Genomic DNA, 25,334 nt, shown 5'->3' with positions numbered 1-25,334 from the left:
AGACTATGTGTATGAGCACTGGAAGGTATTCCCCTTAGGGGATGGGCCTGCTCTGGGAAGAGCACCAGCATGCTTTCCAAGTTCCGTCCCTGGCATCTCCAAGATAAAAGCTGAGAGAGACTCCTGCCTGCAATCTTGGAGAAACTGCTGCCAGTCTGTGTAGACAATACTAAGCTAGATGGACCAATGGTCTGACTCTGTATAAGACAGCTTCCTAGGTTCCTATGTATCAGCACTTTAAACTGGCCAACAAATCAGAAGCCATTGCAGAGGAACCAGCACCAGAATGATCTGCTCTCTCCTTGGCAAGCTTGCCAGGAAGTGAACTAGCACATTCTGCATTAGCTGCAGCTTTCTGAACTGTGATCGACAAGACAAACATGTGAAACTTCAGGTATTGTCATGAGTCTCCAAACGGTTGTCAACTAATAAGTTTCCTTCAAACAAATTCGTAAAGATAGAACTGACTGCACTCAGCTGGATGAAGTATACCAGGAGTATTGACTCTGAAGTCAGTAAAATGTTTAGATGGACAGTTAATATGATGCAAGAAGTGAGCACTGCTTCATTACTACCTTGCCTTTCCCAATTAAGGTTCAGAAAGGAGGAAGAATTAAAATAAGTGTAAACAGCTTAAAGGTTCCATCAGTCATATTCCAAGGGCAGTAGCAAAGCTCTAGAAAGCTTTTCTGGCGTTTCAAGCTTAAGGGTCCTATCAGCCATATACCTATCTGAGCTGTAGCAGAGCTCTAGGAAAACCATACTGGTATTTCATGACACCAAGATTGTCCACACAAGCAACGCTACCTGGGTTTGCTCAGCCCTAACGGGGTAGGGCTGCTCATATGGAGTGCCAAGATCGAACCAGTGAAAAGCTTTTTCACCAGCATAGCCTGGGTTTTGTACCTGGACTAACAGGGAGGCAGGAGGGTGGAAGCGTGTCCTACCCCACTTCCCAGTCATATGAATGCTTGGGCTGCCTGCATAGAGCTCAGAAGCAAGAGTGGCCAGCGGTGGGGAAATCCTCAAATGCCACTGCATTCACATTCCAGTTTGCTTTCAAGGAGGATTGCATGTGCCTTCCAGGACACTATCCCAACATGTACCAAGCAGCTCTACTAGAAGAAAATGGAGATTGGGGACAAGTTTCCCACAGGTCTATATAATTTTTGATGATTGCTTTTGACCCAGAAATTGAATGTATGCTAGAAGTGTGTGAAGTGCTGTGCATGTGTCTCATCTCAGGGTAGAAAGCCATGCTCACAAACACTAACAAATTATCAGCAGAAAGAAGTGAGCTTGTCAGAAGTCATTCAGGTCATGATTTTAGCTAATTAGTAACTAGCCATATTTTAATAAATGTTTTCTATGCAAGAATGGAAATCAGAGAGCTGAGGTTACTGAATTCCTATAAGTAAGGTGACAATAATATTTCTTAAAGAGCTCAGGTTAGCACAGTTACACACAAATGAGGTTAAGGTTATGTTTCACTTTTCCCAAGAAATAGTTTTTGCAAGGCCTCTTTGCAACTTGACTGAACACACACGCTTATATCACCACTGGTACTGTAAGACACACACACACACACACACACCCCACCGCAAAAGTGATGGAAAGAAGTTAGGGCTATATTGCTATCTGATCAAATTAAGTATTACACTGCAGCAAAAATATAAGCATCCATTTTTGATAAACAGCATATATAATTCACCGTTTCTCCTATGAACTTTCTGTTACCCAATGCTCCCAATAAGGTTTGATGTATAAAATCAGTGTCTGAAGGATCAAATATTTTTCCTAATTTGAGAAAAATTTAAGTTAATACAATCTCAACATTTAAACCAGTATGAAAAGTTACAAAATCGACTGCTAAAAAAGCATTTAGACATGGGCTTGTTCTTTTCAGGGCAGAATGGCACATTCATTACCTGTATCCCCACCCTATCCCCCATAGGCATTCTTTTTCTGTGCACTGCGTTCATGCACATGGACCCCCCTCCGCCCAAACACACACACCTGCAACTTCAGGTGGTACAGGTCCCAAAACAGGTTTACTACGTCAGCCAGAAGTAGGCTTTTATCACCAGGTTTCCCTCAGCTTTTCCATACTCTGCTAATAAAGATTCAGCAAGATAAAACTTGATAGCAAGATACATTTGTGTATCATTTCCCTTCCATCCTAGCAATATTCCCCAGAAAACAGCACACATGGAGCATTCATGCCATAATCACCTTAATACTATGTCCAAGAGCTAAACAAATCAAATTACATATGTTTTTATACTGCAAAATAGTGTTTGCTAAGAAAGGACACACAGTCCTCATCCTTTGCCATGGCAGATTATAAAATCTTTTATAATCTTCTGCATTTCTACAGAATCTGTAAATGTAGAATTTCAACAAACAGCATGCACTGTACATCGAGGCTGGTAGCCCCTGGACCAGAATAAGAGCATTGGTGTCCATTCCCCAGGTCCTGGGTCAAAAATCAGAAGTTTGAGGCGGTAACTGCAACAGAGTTGTGACAATCCAGAATGAGGAATGTACAACAGCTCAGGTAAAGGTAAAGTTGTGCTGTCGAGTCAGTGTCGACTCCTGGTGACCACAGAGCCATGTGCTTTTCTTTGGTAGAATTCAGGAGGGGTTTACAATTGCCATTTCCTGCGCACTGTGAGATGATCCCTTTCAGCATCTTCCTATATCACTGCTGCCTGATAAAGGTGTTTCCCATAGTCTGGGAAATATACTAGTGGGGATTCAAACCAGCAACCTCTTGCTCCCTAGGCAAGTTACTTCCCTGCTGCTACCAGCTCTTTAAAAGAGACCCAATTTAGCAGAGGAACACAACAGAAGAAACCAGTGCATGGACACACAAGAGTACAGCAGGGGACTACCACTTGGTGAACTTGCCAGAACAGCAAAAGGAACAGGATTCCCGGAATGGGGAGAGGCAAGAGCCCTCTTCAGACATTGGGAAAAAGAATAGCGTACTTGCAGAAGCCATCCAAGGCAGGTCCCGAAGTCCTGCCCCCCAATGCAATCATCCCCCCTCATGTCATTCGCAGTTATGGTGTTCTTTTAAGTGCCGTAAGTGTGGTAGCAGATGCCTCCATGATTGTCACCCTGGGGTGCCCAGGCTGTCGATCATGAAAGCACCCACCAGCACACTTATGACATTTGCCACTTCAGACCAGCGCTGTAACTGTGAGCAGCATGGGGGGCGGGGTGTGTGTGTGACTGACATGCCAGACCTCTGGAATCACTTTGGATGACGTATGCCATGTTTTCCCCCCAAACCTTTGACAAGGGCTATGGCAGCAATGGGAATCCAGTCTAGGGACAGGATACCCACAATAGACGCCAGGAGACCTTTGAAGGGAGTCAAAGGGAGCAGAGCGAGGAAGACTGTGGCTCTGGACTACCACACTACTCACAATACAGACTGCACAAGAATCTAGGTTCTGACCATTGCAATGCCCTGTACCTGAACAGTCCCACTTCCCTTTACCTTTTTGTTATGGAATTTCCACAATGCAAAAGAACAAAGTTATCAAACCAGAACAGGTGATGGCTTTATCATGTCAAGTGATGTATGTTATCTAGGAATGTGCAAACAGGCCACACAGAGCATGACCCAGGCCACACAGAGGCCCATTGCGCAGGAACGGCAGCCTCCAAAATGCTCACTGTGCAGGGGCGGGAGGGCAAAAACCGTCCAAAAGGCTTATTTATGGACTAAGGGAGGCTGGCGGGAATAGGGGGAACCTCAGTGGACACCCCCCACCCCGCCTCGGTTAACTACCCCAGAGGGGGTATGTTTTTTTAAAAGAGCTTTTTAAAGCTCACAAACACTCCTCCAGACCAAACTGGGGGGTGGGGGGTTCTACGAACTGGCCTAGTTCGAGTCCAGGTTCAGACTCGGACCGGACCACCTGGTTCCATGCACACCCCTAATGTTATCTTTTATGCATTTATGAGTAATTTTGTTTGGCTTTTTAATAAATTTCACACGTCTTGGTTTAATTTCAAACATCTTGGTTGAATCTAGTATTGCCTTAAGACCTATCTATATAGTTCATGAAAGCTATCCAATTTTGTAAGACAGCTTTAGATCAGGGGTTGTGCTTTTGATTTGTCCATAATTAACATGACCCAAATTTTATCAAACCAATCTGATCAATGAAGGTTTTTTCCTCTTTTTCTTTCCTTTGGTTACTACATATTTAGCTGACATTGGGACAACTGCAATTAATTCATTGCAATTTTTTGAAAAGGAAACATTTGGTGAGGCTCTAAGTATAAAAGGCAACTAGATTTATAAAAGGCAACACTGAAAGACCAAGGATAGTTTTTACATATTGCCATACGAGTTCCCAAAATAAATCTTAGGACATTCACACCAGAAATGAAAATAAGTACCTCTCCTCTCATATAGCCTGACATTCTATCCACTATTTAAAACATTGTTTTAGGAACTTACCATATATATGAAAAGAGGCACAATGCTCTGTAATGCTCCCATATACTGTCCGAGTGCTATGTTAAACCTTTCAATGTAGAGATCTGGAGGGCTGGCCTGCAAGAGAAAGAAGGTGGTTGCTTTACTAAAAATGAAGATAATCTGACTTGGAGTAAATAGATTGGACTTGCAAGTAAATAAAAACTTGAAACCTCAAAGCTAAATAATTTGAAAGATTAGGAAACGTATATCATATGTCAACAATGTTTCTCCTCCAAGACCACCAAACTGAAGCAAAAACTACTTTGCTAACTGCCACAGTATGTATCATATCTTTCAAAACATAACATAACATTAATCCTTATTGAAAAGACAGGTCTAAGTATATTACATTTAGCTCCAGCAAAATAATCTATATAGAAATCCTAAAGAACAACTTGGAAACTTTGTATCAAGGAGTGATGTTAATTTGTCTTCCAAACTACATTCACATTACAAGCACTGAACTAATAATGATTTTTAATAACCATAATTTAGTCTTGCTGGATCCACTCATGAAACAGACCTTGGACAGAACATTCAAGCAAGTTAGAGTCAATTGGCTGCAATTACTGGAAGCACCATAAATATTTTGAAAAAGGGTGCAGCATTTGTTTCTCCACGTGTAATTCAATACATGAAACATAGAGAAGAACTACAGCAATTTTCCTAGTTCAATAATTACAAAGTTACGGCATCAAAAAATGTCAAGCGGTGTATCTGCTCATGGAAGAAAACAGGTCTAGAAAAAGTGGTTGTCAAGATCACCACCATTTGACAAAAGGCCTCATTTACATGGCATGACATAACATTGCATGTTTTCCAGGTAGGGATGTGCAAGAACTGTGATTCAAACTGCAGTTTGAGCACATTTTGAGAGCGGAACCTGGGACCTTTAAGAGGAGAGCAGGTCCTTACCTGCTCTCCTCTGCCCCATGCAGCTTCCTGATGGCGCAGCATGCACATGGCGCCATGTGCATACTGATGCCACACGGGGCTTCTTGAGATACAAGTCAGTGGGAAGCTGCATGGGGTGGCAGAAAACAGGTGAGGACCTGTTCTCTTTTTTTAAAGCTCCTGGGCCCGCTCCCGAAACATGCTCAAACCACAATTCAAACAAGTTTATACACCTCTATTTTCAGGGCTATGGACAGATCACCATGTTGCCTCAAAAGTCTATTGCCAGGCTTCCCTCCCTGCCCAAGACAACATTGCCCAAGTTTCCTAAAAGTAGAATGTAAAGCAAAACCATTAACACTCAGGAGTAGTGGGGCTTTGTTTTTGTTTTTTTAACTCACCCATCCTCTAAGACAAAGGAACTTCAAGAAAAGTAAACCTGATGCTGTTTCACAGCAGTTTGTTTTGATTCACTGAAAGGAGTCACAACAATTCAGATGCAGCTTAATTTAGAAATTCATTTTTGTAGACCAGTGTCCTTGGCTTCAAGAGCATTATTGCAGGAAACGGTTTTCAAGACAATAAGCACATATAAAAATAGATGTTTCAGTATAAGGGGAAAGTTAATGAGCAGGAGCTGAACTACATTATTCTTGACTAAGTTCCACTGACATGAGCAAGACTTCAGTCATGACAACATCTAATTTATTTCAGTGGCACTCAGTCATGACTTAAGTCTGGGTCCTGCCCAATATGTTGTTCAGCACAGTGAGCAGGTCCAGACATCACAAGAAGGTGAAATGTTGGTTTCTTGTTACATCCCTGAGAGCATATGCTCTCCCCTCCTGCAATTTGGAAGAATTCTGATTGCAATTAGAAAGAAGCCAGGATCAGTCATGCCATGTGAATCGACCAATCCTTGTTTATTCTGACCACAGTGCTTGAAATAAACCTAGATGTGAACCCAAGGTTTATTTCAAGCATTGAGATCAGAATAAAACAGGATCAATAGTTCTGGATGACAGAATACCAGCTTCTTTCTAACTGCAATCTGAAGTAGGATTCTTCTAATTTATGCGAAGGAAGGGGAGAGTGAAGCACACTTGTGCAAGGCTTGAAGACATTACACAAAGCCAAAGTTTCACCTTGACCGCAAGCAATGTCTGAAATCATCCAGTGGCCTGGTTCAGACACAACACTAAATAGACAGCATTGCCCTTCTCTCCCCTCTTGATTACCAGGAGAGGGAGGAAGAGGAACAGAGTGAAAACTTTTGCTTTCACTTTAAGAACAAACCAGAGTTTTAACTAACTAGAGTTAGAACAAGCCAGAATATCAAACCAGGATCAAACTGTGATTTGTTATCCTGACTTTCAAACTCCAGTTACTAATGCCGCAGTTCAAGTTTATATGCAACCATTAGAAGAGGCCCATCATTGACCGGGCAAAGTCATTTTGCATAAACTACAATGATTTATTGGAAAGTTTAAGAAAATAATATAGGTAATAGCATTTCTAATTAATGTGCTTGCAAAAAGGAAGATGAGTTTGACATTTGTAAGATTTCAACTACAAACATAATTCATTTTATTGAATAGTTATCATATATAGCAAATTTTAATCTGAGAACTGTAGTGCATTCAGCTAATCTAAGTGGCAAAACTGTATATGCAAAATTTGATATCTGTAGGTCATTGGGAAGCATGATTTTATTTTGCACAAACCAACCAACCAAATCTTCAAAATACTTAATTGATGCAGAACTGCAGTTTGGTTTTAAAATGAAAGCAAGTGCTTTTACTCTCTGCGTCTAGCATGCAAGAGGATGAGAAGAGGAGAGCACGAGACTGCATTAAGTTCAACCCCATTGTGCTAAACTAGGGTTTAGCATTATGTATGAAGTAAGCTCCTCTGCCTTTTCTTTTATAATGAAATTTACATTTCAGAGTCTGCTCAATTAAATATTGGAGACTGCCAAGAACTTAAAAGAGATGCCTAGAGAGGAGTCGTTTGCATAATCAAATGCAGAATTAAGTTCAGTGCACACAGGGGTCCACCTCTAACAACATATTACATACAGAGTACTCTAGAGATCTGTATTTTTCTCCACATTTTCCAGCTGATGGCATGAGATTTTCCTGTGAACGTTTGGTCCTGCTTATCTATTCTTTTGCTTGTATTTCCCCTACCTTCTCCAGCAAGAGTAAGTATCACAAATGTAGTTGCTTGTAATTTCTCCACTGTCATGATGATTCATTTAGAAGCAAGCTATAACTTTTGTATGAGTCAGTGCACAACAACATTTGGCAGTGTAAGGGCCCAATATCCTGGGGCAAGGCAACAGAAGCTCTTGCACATGCTCCATCACTGCAAGTATATCTGTCTAAAATTTATTATTGTATTATTTTTTTTACATTTTGTATCCCACTCTTCCTCCAGAGTGGTGTACTACATACTTGAGTTTCTCCTCACAACAACCCTGTGAAGTAGGTTAGGCTGAGAGAGAAGTGATTGGCCCAGAGTCACCCAGCAAGTATCATGGCTGAATGGGGATTTGAACTCAGGTCTCCCCAGTCCTAGTCCAGCACTCTAACCACTCACCACGCTGGCTCTCCCAGATCTTTAATCTTTGTTCTCCGAGACTGTCCTCTAAATAAGCATACTCAACTTTATTTCTTGATGACTGTCTTTGTGCTTGTCTGCATGGTCGTTGTGCCATACCTACCACGCTGAGGCTCTGGACTGCATTCCATGCTGAAGGAAGGGCTTTACCATCTGTCACAGCCCAGTCTCAACCAGTCGCCGCTGCCACCAAGTAGGCTTTTATATTTTCTCTGGCTGAGTCTACTGAAACCCTCTTTTCCCTCCAAAGGTTAACCAGTAAAACCCGTTTCCCTCCAAAACCAAACAGTAGAACAGAAGCTGTAGAACCAGCACTGCTTTTTAATACTGAACATAGGGAGTAAGCAAATACATATGTAGTATAAAAGTCTGTAACACAAAGAGAGGAGGTTCAGGCCTCATTCCTTCACACCATCTCTAGCAGTCTTTAGAAGAGCTCTTTAGACACATCTGCTTAATCAAGCCTTTGGCTAGCTCTTAGTTGGGTTGGCTGTTGATTGATATTTACTGGTATTTATTGGTAGTTTAATTGTTTTATGGCTTTATTGTGATTTTATTGTTTTAATCTGTATGTAAAGCACTAATGGATGCAATTTTTGGCAGTATACAAATGTATACTGGGGGAATTCAGTGCCAAATGGGCCACAGACCTAGCCCCTAGACTGCAACATGCCTCAAGTTTGCTTTTAAAGTCTGGGACCAGGAAAGGATATTCCAAACCTAGAGGGATCTGCATTAAAGCTACAGAGTCACATTGTAAAATATACACGCCTGCCATTTTACCAACTCTGTTCATTGTTGTAAGTATTACTGCATGGGGCCTATACACAATTTTGAGAAGTTATTTTTTGCAGGAATGATCTGTTGTCAGAAAATATTCTCCATCTAGATACAATGAAAATTGTACAAATTCCATCTCTGTACTTGAATTTTAATGATTACATTGGAATTCCAATTTTATTGAAATAATTTAACCTGTGTTAACCTGTGTCCCACGCAGAGTGGGACCACAATCAGAAGGGAGAGGGATTAACTCTCCTCTTGCACCATTTTTCTGATGAAAAGCGTACTCCCTCAAGCTGCTACTTACACCCATATGTGTTTTCTTCCTGGGCAAATGCAGTTGGGAGCAGAGAACTAGTCAATTGTCATTAGCAAAAACAGTACAGCTACTTGTCCTGGAGAATTCCATCAGTCGTTATAGTACAAACACATTGTTATGCCATCTGCCTATCAGACATTCTTCTCCATTGTGCTTGCTGTGTTATTGTTGCACTGCCATTTTATTTATTGATAGGAATCCCATGATGACAGCTGAAATGTTTATGGCAAACAGAGGATGTTTTAGCAAGCACTGCCTAGGACAGGAATCTTTCCTGTTGGAATTAGTTTCTCAATGACAGCTTATGATCCCTGAATGACAGAAATAGGCAGGCCTGAGTCACAGAGACTGACCAAGTTAGAAATAAGAATATGGGAGAGGTCTTATATTTACTGAGGTATTTTAGAGCATATGATTGGAGAATAAGCAAGAAACAAATCATGTCAGTAGGTCTATGCAAATAGGCTTGGTGGGAGAACATTATGAAAAACCATACAGTTCCACTTCCTAATTTCAACTTCCTTTTCAGGTAAGGAAACAAAAATAGATATCACATATCAAGATTTATAGTTTAGACCAGTTTTTCCCAACCTGAGGGCCTTCAGATGTTGCTGAACTACAACTCCCATCAGCCTTAGCTACAATTATTGTGGTTGTGGATCATGGGATCTGTAGTTCAGTGACATCTCAAGGCCCCCAGGTTCAGAACCACTGATTTAGACTTCTGATATGAAAGCCAGACTTGTCACTTCCTTCCCCCACCTTCCCAACTATTCTGAATCTAATAAGAGTTGCTTAAAGGTCTCCAGAATCAAACATCTAAATTTCCCCATAACAAAACTAGAGGAATTGTGTATACACAGTATTAATTGGTTTTGCTACCTGAATATTGATTGATAGACCAGCTTAAGAAAGTGACCACATATGTCTGTTAGAACATAAATGCATTAAAAAAACAAGTTGTTCTAGTAAGAACTAATCAGCCTATTTTCTTTTCACTTTCTCTACATTTGGACTAAATCTGGTGCATATTGAGATCCACAAGTCAGATTTCTTGCACCTCAAATGTTCATGTGTCTTGGATCAGGGTGGATGTCATCATTACAAACAGCACCATTGAGGTGGCCCTGTGTGTCACTCACTACAGCTATTCCAAATTTGGTCCTCAAATTAGTGCACTTACGCCTCAAAAGTTTATGCATCCATCATCTTGGATTGGGGTGGGTGACATCACAAACTATACCATTGGGGCATCCCTATGTGTCCATTCAGCTGCAGCAAATTTGGTTCAAATCAGTTAGATTGTCCAAAGTTTAATGCACTTGTGCCTCAAACGTTCATGTGCCTGCCATCTTGAATTGGGTTGGATGACATCAAAATCTCCGTCATTTAGGTGTCCCTATGTGTCCTTACAGCTGTAGAAATTTGGTTCAAATTGGTTAAGCAGTTCACAAGTTAGCCTACTTGCACCCCATAAGTTTATGCATCTGCCATCTTGAATCAGTGTGGATAACATCATCACAAACTATGTCATTGAGGTGTCCCTGTATTTAACTCACTACAACTATACCAATTTTGGTTCAAATCAGTTTGATAGTCCACAAGTTAGCCTGCTTGTGCCTCAAACATTCACACATCTGCCATCTTGAATTGTGGTAGATGATATCACAAACTACGCCACCGAGGTGTCCCTATGTGTCCCTACAGCTGCAGAAAATTTGGTTCCAATTGGTTAAGCAGTTCACAAGTTAGTCCACTTGCACCTCATAAGTTTATGCATCTGCCATCTTGAATCAATGTGGATGACATCACAATCAATGTGGATGACATCACAAACTACGCCACTGAGGTGTCCCTGTGTCACTCACTGTACCTAATCTGGTTTAAATTGGTCAGACAGTCCACAAATTAGCCCACTTGCACCTCAGATGTCCACACGGCCACCATCTTGAATTACAGTGGATGACTTCACCACACCATTTGGGCATCACTGTGTCCCTGCAGCTGTAGCAAATTTGGTTCAAATCGGTTAGATGGTTCACAAGTTAGCCCACTTGTGTCTCAAAAGTTTACATGTCTGCCATCTTGGATTGGGGTGGATGACATCACAAACTATGCCACTGATGTGTCCCTACAACTGTACCCAATTTGTTCATATTGGTAAAGCGTTGTGAAGTTGATAGTGGGGACACACGGACGAAAACACACACAGAATGCCGACTGATCTCATAAGCCTACTGGAAAGTAGGCTAAAAATTGATACCAAAAAATGTTTTTGAAAAGTTGCTAACTTTTTAGTAAGGAGAACAAGTTTTCTCATTTAATAAAATAATGGTGCCATATAAGATGAGGCTTTCAATAGAGATCTTTATGAATATATTTTGACACCATTTGTGCTCTCTTCTTTCCTTCTATCTACATACATATGAGATAAATGGAAGGAAAAGGAGTAGAATCAAGGCTAAGTTAGTTGCCATCAAAATTAATGGAACTCGAGTTAGTTAACTTGTTTCATTTATTTCAGTGGTTGCTTAATCATGACCAACTTAGCGTGATTCCTGACTAATATGTTTCCCCCCCAAGGTTTCCAAGTGAAGGAAACCTAGTTTAAACTACAGTCATGGAATAATGGGCAAGTTCAAAGAACCATCTGCTTCTTAGCACTATGAATCAAGTAGTCCCTATCTAAACATAAAACAGCAGAAGACAGGTTTTTCTGGTACGAACGAATCTGCCCATTTTCCTTTCACTATAATGTTAATTTATAATTAACATCCTCACAAGTTAGCCTACTTCAGCCTTAAACATTCACACTTGCGCCATATTGAATTGGAGTGGAATACGTAATCAACTATGGGAAGAGAGCTAGTCTTGCGGTAGCAAGCATGACTTGTCCCCTTAAGCTAAGCAGGATCCACCCTGGTTGCATATGAAAGGGAGACTAGAAGTGTGAGTGCTGTAAAATATTCCCCTTAGGGGATGGAGCCGCTCTGGGAAGAGCATCTAGGCTTCAAGTTCCTTCCCTGGCTTCTCCAAGATAGGGCTAAGAGAGATTCCTGCCTGCAACCTTGGAGAAGCCGCTGCCAGTCTGTGTAGACAATACTGAGCAAGATGGACCTATGGTCTGACTCAATATATGGCAGCTTCCTATGTTCCTATGTACGCCCTTGAGCCAATCCTGTATGTCCCGACATCGTACCAAATTTGGTTCAAATCCATTAGGGAGTCCACAACTATTACTACAAATATTTATATACCCCTCTTCAACTAAAGTTCTCAAAGCATATAAATACAAGAATAAGATAGTCCTCTGTCCCCAAAGGCTCAGAATCTTTAAAAATCAGCTCATAAGTTAGCCCACTCATACCTCAAACATTCACACATCTATCATCTCGAACTGGGGTAGATGACATCATTACAAACTATGCCATTGAGGCATCCCTATGTGTCCCTACAGCTGTAGCAAATTCAGTTGAAATTGGTTAGTTTACAAGTTAGCCCACTTGCACCTCAAATGTTCAAGCATCTACCATCAAGAATTGGGGTGGATGACATCACACTATACCACCGAGGTGTCCCTACAATTGTATCCAATTTGATTCATACTGGTCCAGACATTGAGAAGTTGATGGGAGAGGGACACACATGGACACACAGAATGCAAGGTGATCCCATAAACTTAATTTCCTTAAGAAAAAGTAGGCTAAAATCATGTGTGTATTCTTAGGCAAAATAAACAATACATTAAAACCAGAAATGAGATAACAGCAGAGTCACTACGAAGCATGAGTGGGATGTTAGGTAAGCATAACAGGGAAGTTGAGGTAAATGTGATATTTGGGGAATCCAATCTACTGTAGATCTACTGCGCATATGACAGTGCAATTATTTCATTGCAGTCTCTTTTATGGGGGAAACAAAGCAACCAAAAAAAAAAAAAAAATACACAACCTATTACTAAGTGGTAACTTAACATACCTTGTACATATTACCACTTGTTAAGCCAGTCATTGTTATAGTCTTGTCAGTATATGGAAAGCTTACACTTTTACACCTGATTAGAATCCCGGAAAGCAGGAAAAAAGAAACACTGGTATTCACCATGAAGATTTTAGTAGTGTGCATGGTTCGGTTCGGAGGCCATTGACAAGGCCTCCGGACCGGTCTGGAATCCCCGCGGTTCGGTTCGGAAGGGCGGGGGGAGAGTTTCTCTTTAAGGGGGGGTGGTAGTACTTCCCCACCCCCACCCCGCCGCTCTTCCACCTCCGGCGCTGGCGGTTTCCAAAACGTTCTCGGGGCGGCAGAGTTCCTCCCTGCCACCCCTGCCCCCATCGTTGTCCTTGCTAGTGTAAAAGTAGAAAGAGCTGGTGGCGCGCATGGACACCCCTAGAAGGTTTCTTCTTGCTGGTGTTACGGAAGTCACACATCGTGGGTTATCCCACCCACTTGCTCTAGAAGGCAGGAAATAAGTTCTTGAAGAGACCCTTAACTAGCCCGCAAGGGGTGGTCCCTTCCAGACCTTTGAAAAGCACACACCATAAAACCAGAAGTAGAACCAACAGCAAATATAAGGAAACAGTAACAACTGACAACACAGACAGACCTATGTACATGAATGCATAAAAGACATAGAGGGAAACCATTAGAGAAGGTGAAGGAAAGATGACCCTTCCCCCAATCCAATCTAGGTGGCAGGCTCAGGCCCAAAAACCCCAGGTGAGCATGAGTGACCTCCGTGACACCAGCAAGAAGAAACCTTAATGGTGAGTACCAATGATTCTTTTTCTGCTGGTATAGGTGGTCAGGCATCGTGGGTAATACTACAGCTCACACCCATGGGAAGGAACAAGCCTGGACCAGTACCTACCACCCTGAGAGAACTTTATGCAGAACCTGTCTACCAAATGCCGCCCTGGAGGAAGTATGCATGTCCAATTTATGATGTGAGAAAGTAGACTGAACCTTCCATGTATATGCTCTGCAAACCCCCTCAAGCGAAGCAGCAGAGGAAAAAGCAGCAGAAGTAGATGCAGATCTAGTAGAATGAGCTGAAATCCCCACTCGGCGAGCTATATGTTGTAGCTCATATGCCAAAGTAATAAATGACCTAACCCAGTGGCCTATTGTAGCCGCCAAGGCCAGCTACCCCAACTGCCGGCCCTGAAAACCCAAGAACAAAACGTCCAACTGTCTAATGTCCTTAGTCCTATCAGTATACGCCCACAGGGCCCTGCTGATGTCTAGCTTATGCCAATCCTTCTCCAACCTGTGTTGTGGCTTAGGACAAAAAGATGGCAAATAAATATCCTGAAATCTGTGAAAAACTGAGTTGACTTTTGGAATAAACAAAGGTTCCTGAATGACTCAAACTTATTGCATCTTTTGAAAAAATACATAACTTGTCTTTCAGTGACAGTGCACAAAGTTCAGAGACCCATCTGACCTAAGTAATCGCCACCAGAAATGTCACCTACCAAGATACGTTCATAATGAAGTCTTGCGTAGAGGTTCAAACGGAGCCTGATGTAATGCCCTTTAAAAAGTATTAAGTCCCAGGAGGAGAACCTATGACACACAGGAGGTGACAGCAGAGATGCCCCCCCAAAGGAACTTCTGCAGGAGCAGCCAAAGTGGATCAGCAGCGACCCCCTCAGGAAAAAGCATAGGTGTGAGACAAGCCGCCTGACTTTTTAATGTTGCCACTTTCAACCCCCAAGACAGGTCATCCTGCAAGAAGTCCAGCAGGTTCCCCAGAGTACAACTCACCACCTGTAAACCTCGCCTGGCTACCCAATGCAGAAAATTTCTGCAAATAGTTTGATAGATCCTATTCGTCGAGGATCTACAAGATGCCAGTATGGTATCCACCACGGCCAAGGAGAGGCCCCTGGAAGTCAACTAGTTCCTTCCAGCTTCCAAGTAGTCAACCTTAGCCAGGCCATGTCCAGGTGGTAGACTGGGCCCTGTGACACGAGATCAATCTGTACTTTCAGATGTATGGGCCCCACCACCACCATGTTCACTATCTCCGAAAATCATGGCCTGCGTGGCCAAAATGGAGCTATGGGAATCAATGAGGCTTGAATGTAATGAAGACAATGCAGGCACCTCGCTAGTAGCAGAACAGGAGCAAACGGATATAGAAGCAATGGAGGCCAATGCATTGACAATGTGTCCACTGCTTCTGCTCCCCAAGTCGGGAATTGTGACACAAACCTGGGCAGTTTTATGTTCTCTGGCTATGCAAACATGTCGATCAAAGGACATCCCAGCTCCTGGGTCACCATGCTGAACACCTGTGTGTGTGGGCTCCACTCTGATGGGTCAACATCTCTGCGGCTCAGCTAGTCTGCCTGTACATTCGACACTCCGCTGCCATGATGAGCTAGGATAGAACTGAGGTTGGCCTCCGCCCACAGAATTATTGAGCTTGTCAGATGATGAAGTGATTTCAATCTCGTTCCATGTCTGTTGATGTGAGCCTTCATGGACATGTTGTCCATCTGAGTGCGTACATGCGCCATCAGGACTGGCGAAAATTCCAACAAAGCTAGCTGCACAGCCCGAAGTTCTAGAGAGTTTATACTGTGCCTTACTTCCGATGACCATATTCCCTGGACACGAAGATGCCGACAATGAGCTCCCTAGCCAGAGAGGCTCACGTCCGTGGTAACCAGGATTTGGTGAGGTTCGGCAAATGACTTGCCCCACACAGGTTCTCCAGGATTGTCCACCAGTGAAGGGAGAGAATCAGCGACCCCGACTGCCATAAGCACCATTAGGACTTGCAGGCAATCTAATTCTGGAAAGGTAGAAGCGCCAATTGTCGAGGGCCCACTTCAATGGAGTCCATAGAGGAGACCATTAACCCCAACAGCCTTGCCAGGATCAGAATGAATCCTGACCTGCGTCATATCAAATAGCTGGAAAGAGAAGTTATGTTCCGTAGTCTGTCCAATGGAAGGAACAGCCTTGGCCTCACGGTATCTATGGTTACGCCAAGCTGCTGCAGTTGTTGCATTGCAGTGAGATGACTCTTTCCCACATTTATCAGAAACCCATGAGCCCCTCAGACACTCCAGTGTTAGCTGGGATGCTTTTAGGGCTTCCGTCTCCAATCAAGCCCTGATCAACACATCGTCCAGATAACAATAAATGTTCACAACCTGAAGATGAAGAAATGCTATAATGGGGGCCAAGACCTTTGTAAACACCCTTGGTGCTGATGACAGGCCGAATAGTAAGGCTCTATATTGGAGGTGTTGTCCCCGATAACAAGTGTAGATAGCTTCCACTCATTACATGCATCAGAATATGCAGATATGCTTTCTTTAAGCCTATGGATATCAGGAATTCTCCCTCCTGCAGAGCCTCTGCGATGGATCTCAGTCTCCATACGGAAGCATCTCTTTATCACAAACCTGTTGACTGATTTTAAGTTGAACACCGCTCTGAGACACCCATCCTTCTTTGGGACAGTAAATATTATTGAGTACACCCCTTTCCCCATTTGTGCCAAAGGCACAGCTTCTATGTCCAATAGATGCTGAATGGCTAGTAGAACACCTCGATGCTTTGTGGGGGGTTTGGACATAAGAGTAAATACAAATCGGTCTAGAGGTGTTCTTCTGAGTTCTATATTGTAACCCTCTCATATGACAGATAACACCCAATGATCTGTAGTTGAGGTCTCCCAGGCGTGCTAATATGCTGAGAGACGGCCCACACACACAGCTCTTGCACCTCAAATGTTCATGTGTCTGGACGCATCAGGACTGCTTTCTAGGCTGCTTGACTTGATGGGAAAAACTAGAGCATTGAGGGAAGGACTGCTGTCTGTCCTGCCCACACTCCCTATGCCACGTGGGCTTGCCAGACCTGTGAAAGTCCCTTTGTCTGAATGAGAGATGAAAGGAACGTGAAGACTGAGTAAGTCACCAGTTAACATCTCTATCCTCCTTCCTGGATGAGGGGACAGCTCTACACTTATCTTTGGTCTCTACTAATAAATACCTCATTCAGAGCCTCATCCCCAAAAAGCTTTTCCCCATCATAGGGAACCGCTGTCAGATTTGCCTTAGACAAGTTGGTCAAGCAGTCACGTTAGAGGCTATTGATTTGGATGAGCAAGGAATGCTGTCTAGTGTGGCATCCAAAGTGAAGGCGGCTGCCCTCTGGAGACGTAACAGCTTCCACCTACGCCTGACAGGGTCTGAAGGGGAGGGTTGTTCACAAACTCATCAAGCCACAAAACAGAAGCTCTGAAGCGGCTGAGTCAGCTCTGACTGCCATAGCCGAAGACTCATGCGCTTTGTGTATAGCTGCCTCTGCTTTCTTATTGGTTGGCTCCTTAAGAGCAGAGTCTCTGTCCCTGGGTACCACTGCTCCACTGAGGAGGGACACGATGGGAGGAACTTGTAAATGGTCCATAGCGCTCTCTTGAAAATTATAGAATTTATTAGCCTAGTATAGGTTCATTTAGACACTGCAAGTTTTTTCCACTCTTGCTTAATAGTATTAACAAACCCCTCTGGCATGGTAACCCTTGACAAGGACCTAGTCAGGGAAGAAAGGGCTAGTGACCCCTTAGATGGACATTTTGGGAGCTCAGTATTTGTACAAAGACCAAGGCATCAGTCGCCTGTGTCAACACAGGTAACAAAAGCCTCTGGGCAGAAGTACTAGGAGGTTCATTAGGCAATTCCCCCTCAGATGATGAAGATTCCCTGGGAGAAATGGGGCTTAGTCCAAGATTGAGAGGCTTCAATGGGTAGTGAGAGTCAAAGGATTCCTCTCCCGAAGAATCGGAAGAGTGAAGGGGGTTACATTCACCCTTGGACTTTGCCTTCTTCCCCTTAGATTTTTTCTTCTTTACAGGGGCCTCCTCCAAAGAGAATGAAGGAGGACAGGGATGTTTATGGCAATTGCAGTGCCTATGCTATCCAAGGGCTTCCTGGCTAGCTTCAAATGATTTCTTCATAGCCATAGCCACCCATTCTTGCCAGTCCACAGACTTATCAGGTCCCCCAGGTGAGCTCCATTCTCCTAGACACCCTCCCGCGGGGCAGGGGTTCTAACTAGCCCTGCTGAGAAGTGGGGGAGTGGCACAGCCCCCACTCGCACAGTCTGGGTGTCACTTAACAGGTTTGGGTTAGTCGTCACCCTCAGGGCTGATTCCCCTCCCTGTCCTCTGTGTTGCTAAGGGTGGTGTCCTCACGCTCTTCAAGAGTCTCTCTCCTTTGCTCCCTGCACGATGCCAGCAGGAGAGCACAAACTGGCCTGAAGGCAGGCATCAACTGGATGGCGAGAGGAGTGGTGGCGCTGAGGAAGTGAGGAGCAATGGCACCTGGCTGCCGAGCTCTGCCACGCTCCTACTCCCCAGCAGCTGGCGGACGTGCTTCTTTCCTCTCGGAGAAGAGCGGCTCCACTTCTTTTGCTTGCTAGCCGGCGATCTGTGAGCCTTGCGCCCCTCTCCTCTTGATCCAGGAGCTCCCTCTGGCTCCTTGGCCGCTGACACAGAGAGCAGCTGGGACCCAGAGCCACCAGCAGAGCTCCCTGCAGCAACCACTAGCAAGGAGGTCTCCTGCTCTAGAGGCAGGGAAAGCCTGACTTTGGCGTGCTGGGCCCGAAATGCCAGTACCAGTGGCTTCTTGAGTTCCCCACCATGGTCAGAGAAAAGTTTAGAAGTGAATAGGGACATAACCAGGAGATAAAGCCAAGGAGTGTCTAAAAATTAAAAAAAAAAAAAACACCACCACTTAGGAGAGATTAAAAGCTGGAAATTCAGAAAGGCAGAACAAGGAGGACACAAGAGCAAATAACCAGAGAGGTCAAGTAGCCTAAACAAACAGAAAGCTAAAGCTATCTGACCAACTGGAGTAAAGTCAGGAAACTGAAAGACTGGAAGGGGCCACGCCTTTCGGGCTAGTTAAGGGTCTCTTCAATAACCTATTTCCTGCCTTCTGGAGCAAGTGGGCGGGACAGCCCATGATGAGTAACCTCCTACACCAGCAGAGAATGCTAAGATCCTCCTTGCTACTTGGCAAGAGAACTAACTTACCAAATGCACACCTCAGTTAAAATTAGCAGTTGGTAACAGGGTGGATTTGATTTAAATCACGATTTAAATCACTAGCAGGGTGGATAAAAATAAAAAAAATCTGATTTAAATAAAAAAAATCTGATTTTTTAAATTTAAATCAGATTTTTTTGATTTAAATCGGATTTTTTTGATTTTTATCCACCCTGCTAGTGATTTAAATCGTGATTTAAATCAAATCCACCCTGGTTGGTAATTATTCTATACTAGCCGACCTACACAGAGCATCTGTGCACTCTTTGGGGCTGGCTGTTCCCCCCCGTCCCACTCTCTTGCCCCCCTTCCCCTCCCTCCTGCCCCACGCTCTCTTTCCCACTCACCCCCTTTCCAGTCTCTCCACTGCTTTCCCGCCACTTCTTATCTCGTTGTCCGTCCAGCCACCGCCTCCCACAGTGGCCAGGCCGGGCTTTGCTGCCGCTGCCAGTGCCTCCACGCCGTCCCGCTGCTGCCTCCTGGCAGCCAGCCAAGGCCGCCACCTCAGGCCGTTTTGCGGCCCCCCCACCACCATCCTCCGCCTTTTTTTTGCTCTGAACTCTCACCCAATGCCAAGAACTCTCGTAAGAGTTCCACCGCCAAATCCTGGGCATACATGCCGGCTAAGAGAATTAAATATATAGATCCACTCAAAGGTTGTAAAGCCAAAACTATGCAATCTTGACACAGTTCAATTATCACTCTCACACAAATGGTTCTGCAAGTTTGCTCAAACCTGACTTCAAGAGAGAAGTACTGTATCAATATGAACTCCTCAGTGTTGAGTTTCTATACAACAGCAAGAAATCACCACAAGGAGATCCTAAAGAAAGAACAAAGATGGACATCTGACTTAGGCCACCTATTACTGGCTGGGCTCAGGACATCTCAGAAATTGTTTTATATGAGAGGGGGGAAATAAAGAAAAGAGAACTCTGACGTTAGAATGAGCAGTTCAATTTTATGATGTCAGTTTCAAAATATGATTTAGAGCCAGCATTAATAGAACTACAAATCGTAACTGAAAGCCGACCTCCAACATAATTGTAGGACGACAGATGGCAACTATTTCAGGATAAAAAGAATTTATTCTGGCTTTGGGATTTCAGAAATGTAGGATCCAAAGAACTGCGTACAAGGTCGGTGGCTGTGGGCAACCTCCTGCCTCAGAGGAATGAAACCTATCAATACCAGTTGCAGGGGAGCAACAGCAGGCGAGAGGGCATGCCCTTACATCTTGTGAGCCATGGTGTGAAAAAGGATGCTGGGCTAGATAGTCCTTGGGCCTGATACAACAGGACTGTTCTTATGTTCTTACAAGGTTGTTTCTGCATGCACACTGGACTTGGATTCTTCTCCACAACAGCTCTACCCTCCCCTGTGCCTCACAAACATCCATTCATGAGAGTCTGGAGACCCTCCAGTTCATCATCCAGGTGAAGGGCTGCAGATAGAAGTCACTGCATAGTCACATACACATACAAGCATTTTAGGCACCTGCATGGGTCTCTCTAAATCTTCATAAGAATGTGTACACAGAGCACCCATAGACACAATACAAGACAATACACCTCAGCCACCAGTGCTACAAATTCAGTCACTGCCCATTCTCAGTGGATTCCTGCACATGTGTTAGTTGGCATCTATCCCCATGTTCTAGACTGAAAAAAATGCTCATAATGCTGAATTAATTTTAGATATTTCTATCTAGCAGTAACCATTTGGTCAGATATAAAGCAAGAACTCAAGCACAAGCTATGTTTTGTGCAATTCAAGAGCTGATGAAACAGGAAGGAGGTTGGGGGATGTAGGAAACCATCAATATGAGACCGTATCTTGGGATTTGTAAACCTATGAAGCATAATATAGTACACAAGGGAGCTGTCCGTTTTTCAGAAGAGAAATTTCTATTTTGAAGTGTCTTCTGCCCACCACAGTGAAAAGCATTCTTTCAGATTTCAGATACATAATACAATTTTTTTGTATTTCCAATCTGCCAGTTGAAGCATTCTGCTGCCACCTACAGTACAACTTACAAACTGGAGCTTTTCTAAACAGACAGAAAAAAATACAGCCACCTCCACCAGTTCAGGCTCTTATTTGGGGGCTAGGCTGAGCTGCAACTCAGACTGTTCTGATTCAAAGAACAAACAAAAGAGTACTTCATCACTTTATTCAGAAAAATTGAATATTCTGAAAAATGGAATATTCCCTCAAGTGTCATGATGAATGAGCACTTTAGTTTTTAAAGTAAGCCTACACATTCTAACCAGAAACACTAAGAAATGTTTCAGCAGTGCATAATGGTCTGCACATACGTGTACGGGCACGTGCACACACACCCATAGTGATTTGCCAAAGATTACTTACCACCCTAAGTAATCAAGACATTCAGCATAACATTATGCAAGTCCCCTTAATTGTTTAAATTTCCATGGAGCTTGCAAGACTTAATCATGAAAATGAAGGTAATAAAGATGAACAGTGAACTTTCCCTTGTTAAAGCTGCAGATAAGAAAGCGTAACATATTTCAGCAGTGGAACCATGTTGAAAAACAGTGTGGTGGTGGTGGTGGTGCTTTTCACATACATGTATACTCATGAAAAGGGCATGCTTCCCTTTTTGTCAATTTTCAGAGGGGCACAGGAATATTATTTATATTTATATAGCACCCGACTCCAAAGGCTCTAGGCGGGTTGCAAAAACACACACAATAAAAACAAAATAAAACAAACTGTTAAAACATCCATTAAAATTTTTAAGACATTCAGAGATTACTAAAAGCCCAGCTAAAAAGTGTTTCTTAAGGGCTCTTCTGAAGGTTGATAAAGATGTTAAACCATGAATGTCTATAGGGAGCTCATTCCACAGCCCTGGAGCTACTACAGCAAAAAGGGGCAAAAATGCTGGCCTCTTGCGAGGGTGCAGAACACACACACAACATGTCTCCAAGTTGCAGAGAGAACCGTGAGGTGCTTCTTGTGCTACAAAAACCAGTGCCGTTGCCCTAACAAGGCTTGGGCAGCCCTACCTGGGCAGGGCTGCTCGTGTGAAATGCCGAGATCGTCGATTCGTGACCTACCCTAATGCTGCCTTTCCGGGTAGACCAGGAATTTCCCCCAGACTTTTGTGTGGTACCCAGGTCCCCGGCCATGTGTTCGCTGGGGCTGCAGGCAGACTGAACAAACACAGAGCCTGATGCCTAGAGTGCCCAGCTGGAGGGAGGAAACTTTCAATGTACCATGCTTCTCACGTGAGGGATTTAGGGATATCTGTGGGCTGCATTTTCCTGGCCTCCAGATGGCCACATCACTCCCAGGAGAGTTGCTCATGTGGGTGCATGAGCCGCGCAGCCAGAAGAACAGGAGAGGTCATCGAGGAGCGGGAAGCAGAGACGATCCTGCCTTCCCCCCACCTGCCCATTGCGCTGGTTTAACAGTCATGTGAATGAACTTGAAGTTTAAGTGAAGCACATAAATTCTTCCACAATTGCTGGTGGAGAAGGAACATTTGGAAGGAGGAAAGTAACTAACATGTTGGATGATAGACCCATTATTGAGTGAAGATAAAGAGGCTTCTCAATACTTTCAGATCTGGAGACTGGCAACTGGACTATGAAGCAAACTCTACAGGCTGGCAAGCCTAAGCCACACTGGAGGAAAGATTAAAAATTGTCCACCTGCCCATTTCTTTTGTGAGTTGGGTGCTATGTAGCACCCATGATGCCCTACTACCCAACCCACTTTGGTGTCCCTAGGAGCTACCCACAGGCAACAATGGGGGGTTTCAAGCAGCACTCAGAGTGCACTGCACACAAGTTTTGCATTGCAATTTGCAATGCATTTTGCAACCCTGCCTTGAAAAAAACACTGCAGAAGCATACAATAAAATGGAATCCATTGGGAAATTTGTCCCAAACAGGGCTCAAGAAATCCACTAGTCCACTGTTTCTCAACAGCCGGTCCGGGGACCAGTGCCAGTCCGCGAAGAGTTGAGTGCCGGTCCGTGCCTCCAAGGACCCTTGGCTAGTCCTCCTTGCCCTCCTCGCCTTCTCTCTCCTACTTGCCCTCCTGCTTACTGGCTGGGCGAGCTAAGCAGCCTGCTGCTGCCATGCTTCCTTCTGCCGTGCAGCTGCTTTCATGCCTGCACTTGCGTATTCCATGGTGCAGGGCAAATGATGTGTTCCCTCCCTCTCCCTCTCTCTCCCCCAAAGCGAGTGCAAGGATCTGGGCTGCGGGAGTAGCACACACTGGCCAAGCGGCGGACAGCCTTACTCGCTGTTTGCAGCCTCACCCTTGGCTTGTGCTTGCTGCTCCCTCACTTCCTCTCTGTATGCACAGCAACATACATTGGCTCAGCGGCTCACCTCACTCGCCTACTGTTGCTGCTCCGCTCCTTCTCTCTGCCTCTGCGTGTTCCCCACCCACCAAAAACAAACACAGAAGAACGCTCAGCCGCCTGCCTGTGGCACCACCTCTGCTGCAGGCAGCTGAGCTTGGGGGGAGAAACACCACCATGGCTGTAAATAGGCCGGCTCACTGGGTCTGGGCACATAGCTAATCAGAGCAAGCCTGGGAAACAGAGCTAGAGACAGTGCCTCCTCATCATTTTGCTGCTTCTCCCTGGTTTATTCTCTCAGCTTCAGCCCCTTCCCTCTCCTGGAGAAGTTGCCTCCTCGTCATTTTGCTGCTTCCCCTGACTTCTCTTGACTTCAGCCCCTTCCCTCTCCTTTCCCTTTCTACCCCCTCAATTCTCTCTCTCTTAAGCCAAACCTCCTTTCCCTTTCTTCCCCTCCTCCATTCTCTCTCTCTTTCTCCTTTCCCTCTTTTTCTCTCCTTCTCCCTTCTGATCAAAGTGTAATCTTATCCAAAATTATGAGGAAAAGCTTCTCTATTTTTTTTAATTACAAGTGCTTCATGTTAAGTATGATGATTTGGCAGAAGTGGAAAGGAAGAGCAATGCATTTTATTGTTATGTATTTTGTATAGATTGTATTGTAGTTATTTTATTAGAATTTTTAATTCAATTTATTTTATTTTTATTTAAATTAATCTTGACCTGTCAGAACTTCAAAAGTTAAATTTTGATTAAATTCATTTAAATTAATTTCACTTTAATTTGATTTAATTGATTGATATTAAGTGTTACTTTAATAATCAGCATCCTAAAAATGGACCTCGGCCCCTATGAGCCAAGTCACGGTCAGTTTTGGCCCACCAGGTCATTTGAGTTGTGCACGCCTGTAGTATAGTACTAACAGATAAACTTGAAACCCCTTTACTAAATGTTGGTCCAGGAAACTGCACACAGAGAATGCAAGCAGTCCTTCAAACTCCGCATGAAGAATTTAGCAGTCCTTGACTCCAAAAAGGTTGAGCAACACTGCTCTAGTCTGACAAGTGAAAAACGATGCCCAGCAAATGAAAAAAGTCCTTATAAGTAATATATCAACATAGCTTGAAGAACCATCTGACTAGTAAAATGTGTGTCTGGCTGGTGAATTGAGCTAAGGTTCCTTGACCCCTGCCTCCCAATACAGAACACATATTTTAAATACAGTCCAAAAATGGCCAAAAAAGAATCACTGATCCAGAATCTACTGACAGCCACAGTGCCTGCGCTGCAGTAACATCATTGGCACAAGTTGCTCTCTCACATACAATATGTCTCCTTACTTCCTAGCATTGCAACACCGTTGCAGCAGCACCCTTAGCAGCAAGCATAGCTACAAGCTCAACATAAGCAACTTCAGCCACATAAATTTTGACTGAGTACACCTTGCAATGAAGCCAGCCGAGCAGAGCAGTGAGTGAAGCACAAGTTAGTCTCAAAGCCAGACATGGAACTAATCACAGCAATCACCAAGAAATCACTCTCTTTCTCATTTTGATTTGAAATTCATCCCCTTTTGTGTCCCCCCCTCCCCAAATGGATGCACTGTTGGCCATGACAGCACTTGATTTACATAACAAGCCAACCAAGAAACAAGGAGATCGCAAGCCAATCAGCAGCTGGTGCCAGAAAACCAATTAGCAAGACCTCCAAAATGGCACTCAGAACATTTCGATCGAAACAGGGGTTGTTCTGCTCTGAGCTCGAAAAAGGCCCTTTATTTAAAGGATGTTCCGTTTTGAGTCGAAAC

General features: G+C 43.8%; 1 protein-coding gene across 1 annotated transcript in view; it reads right to left on the bottom strand.

Annotated features, from left to right (window-relative positions):
* Positions 1 to 25,334, bottom strand: part of CACUL1 (CDK2 associated cullin domain 1) — an 87,844-nt gene that overhangs the window by 47,020 nt on the left and 15,490 nt on the right. The window contains exon 4 of the mRNA XM_053310048.1: positions 4,481 to 4,576. Coding sequence (XP_053166023.1) covers positions 4,481 to 4,576 — 96 coding nt within the window. The remainder of the gene's footprint in view (positions 1 to 4,480; positions 4,577 to 25,334) is intronic.

This window comes from Hemicordylus capensis, chromosome 3 (assembly GCF_027244095.1).
Source record: "Hemicordylus capensis ecotype Gifberg chromosome 3, rHemCap1.1.pri, whole genome shotgun sequence".
Taxonomy (NCBI): Eukaryota; Metazoa; Chordata; class Lepidosauria; order Squamata; family Cordylidae; genus Hemicordylus; species Hemicordylus capensis.
The sequence above is the reverse complement of the archived record's forward strand: the minus strand, read 5'-3'. Positions and strand labels throughout refer to the sequence as shown.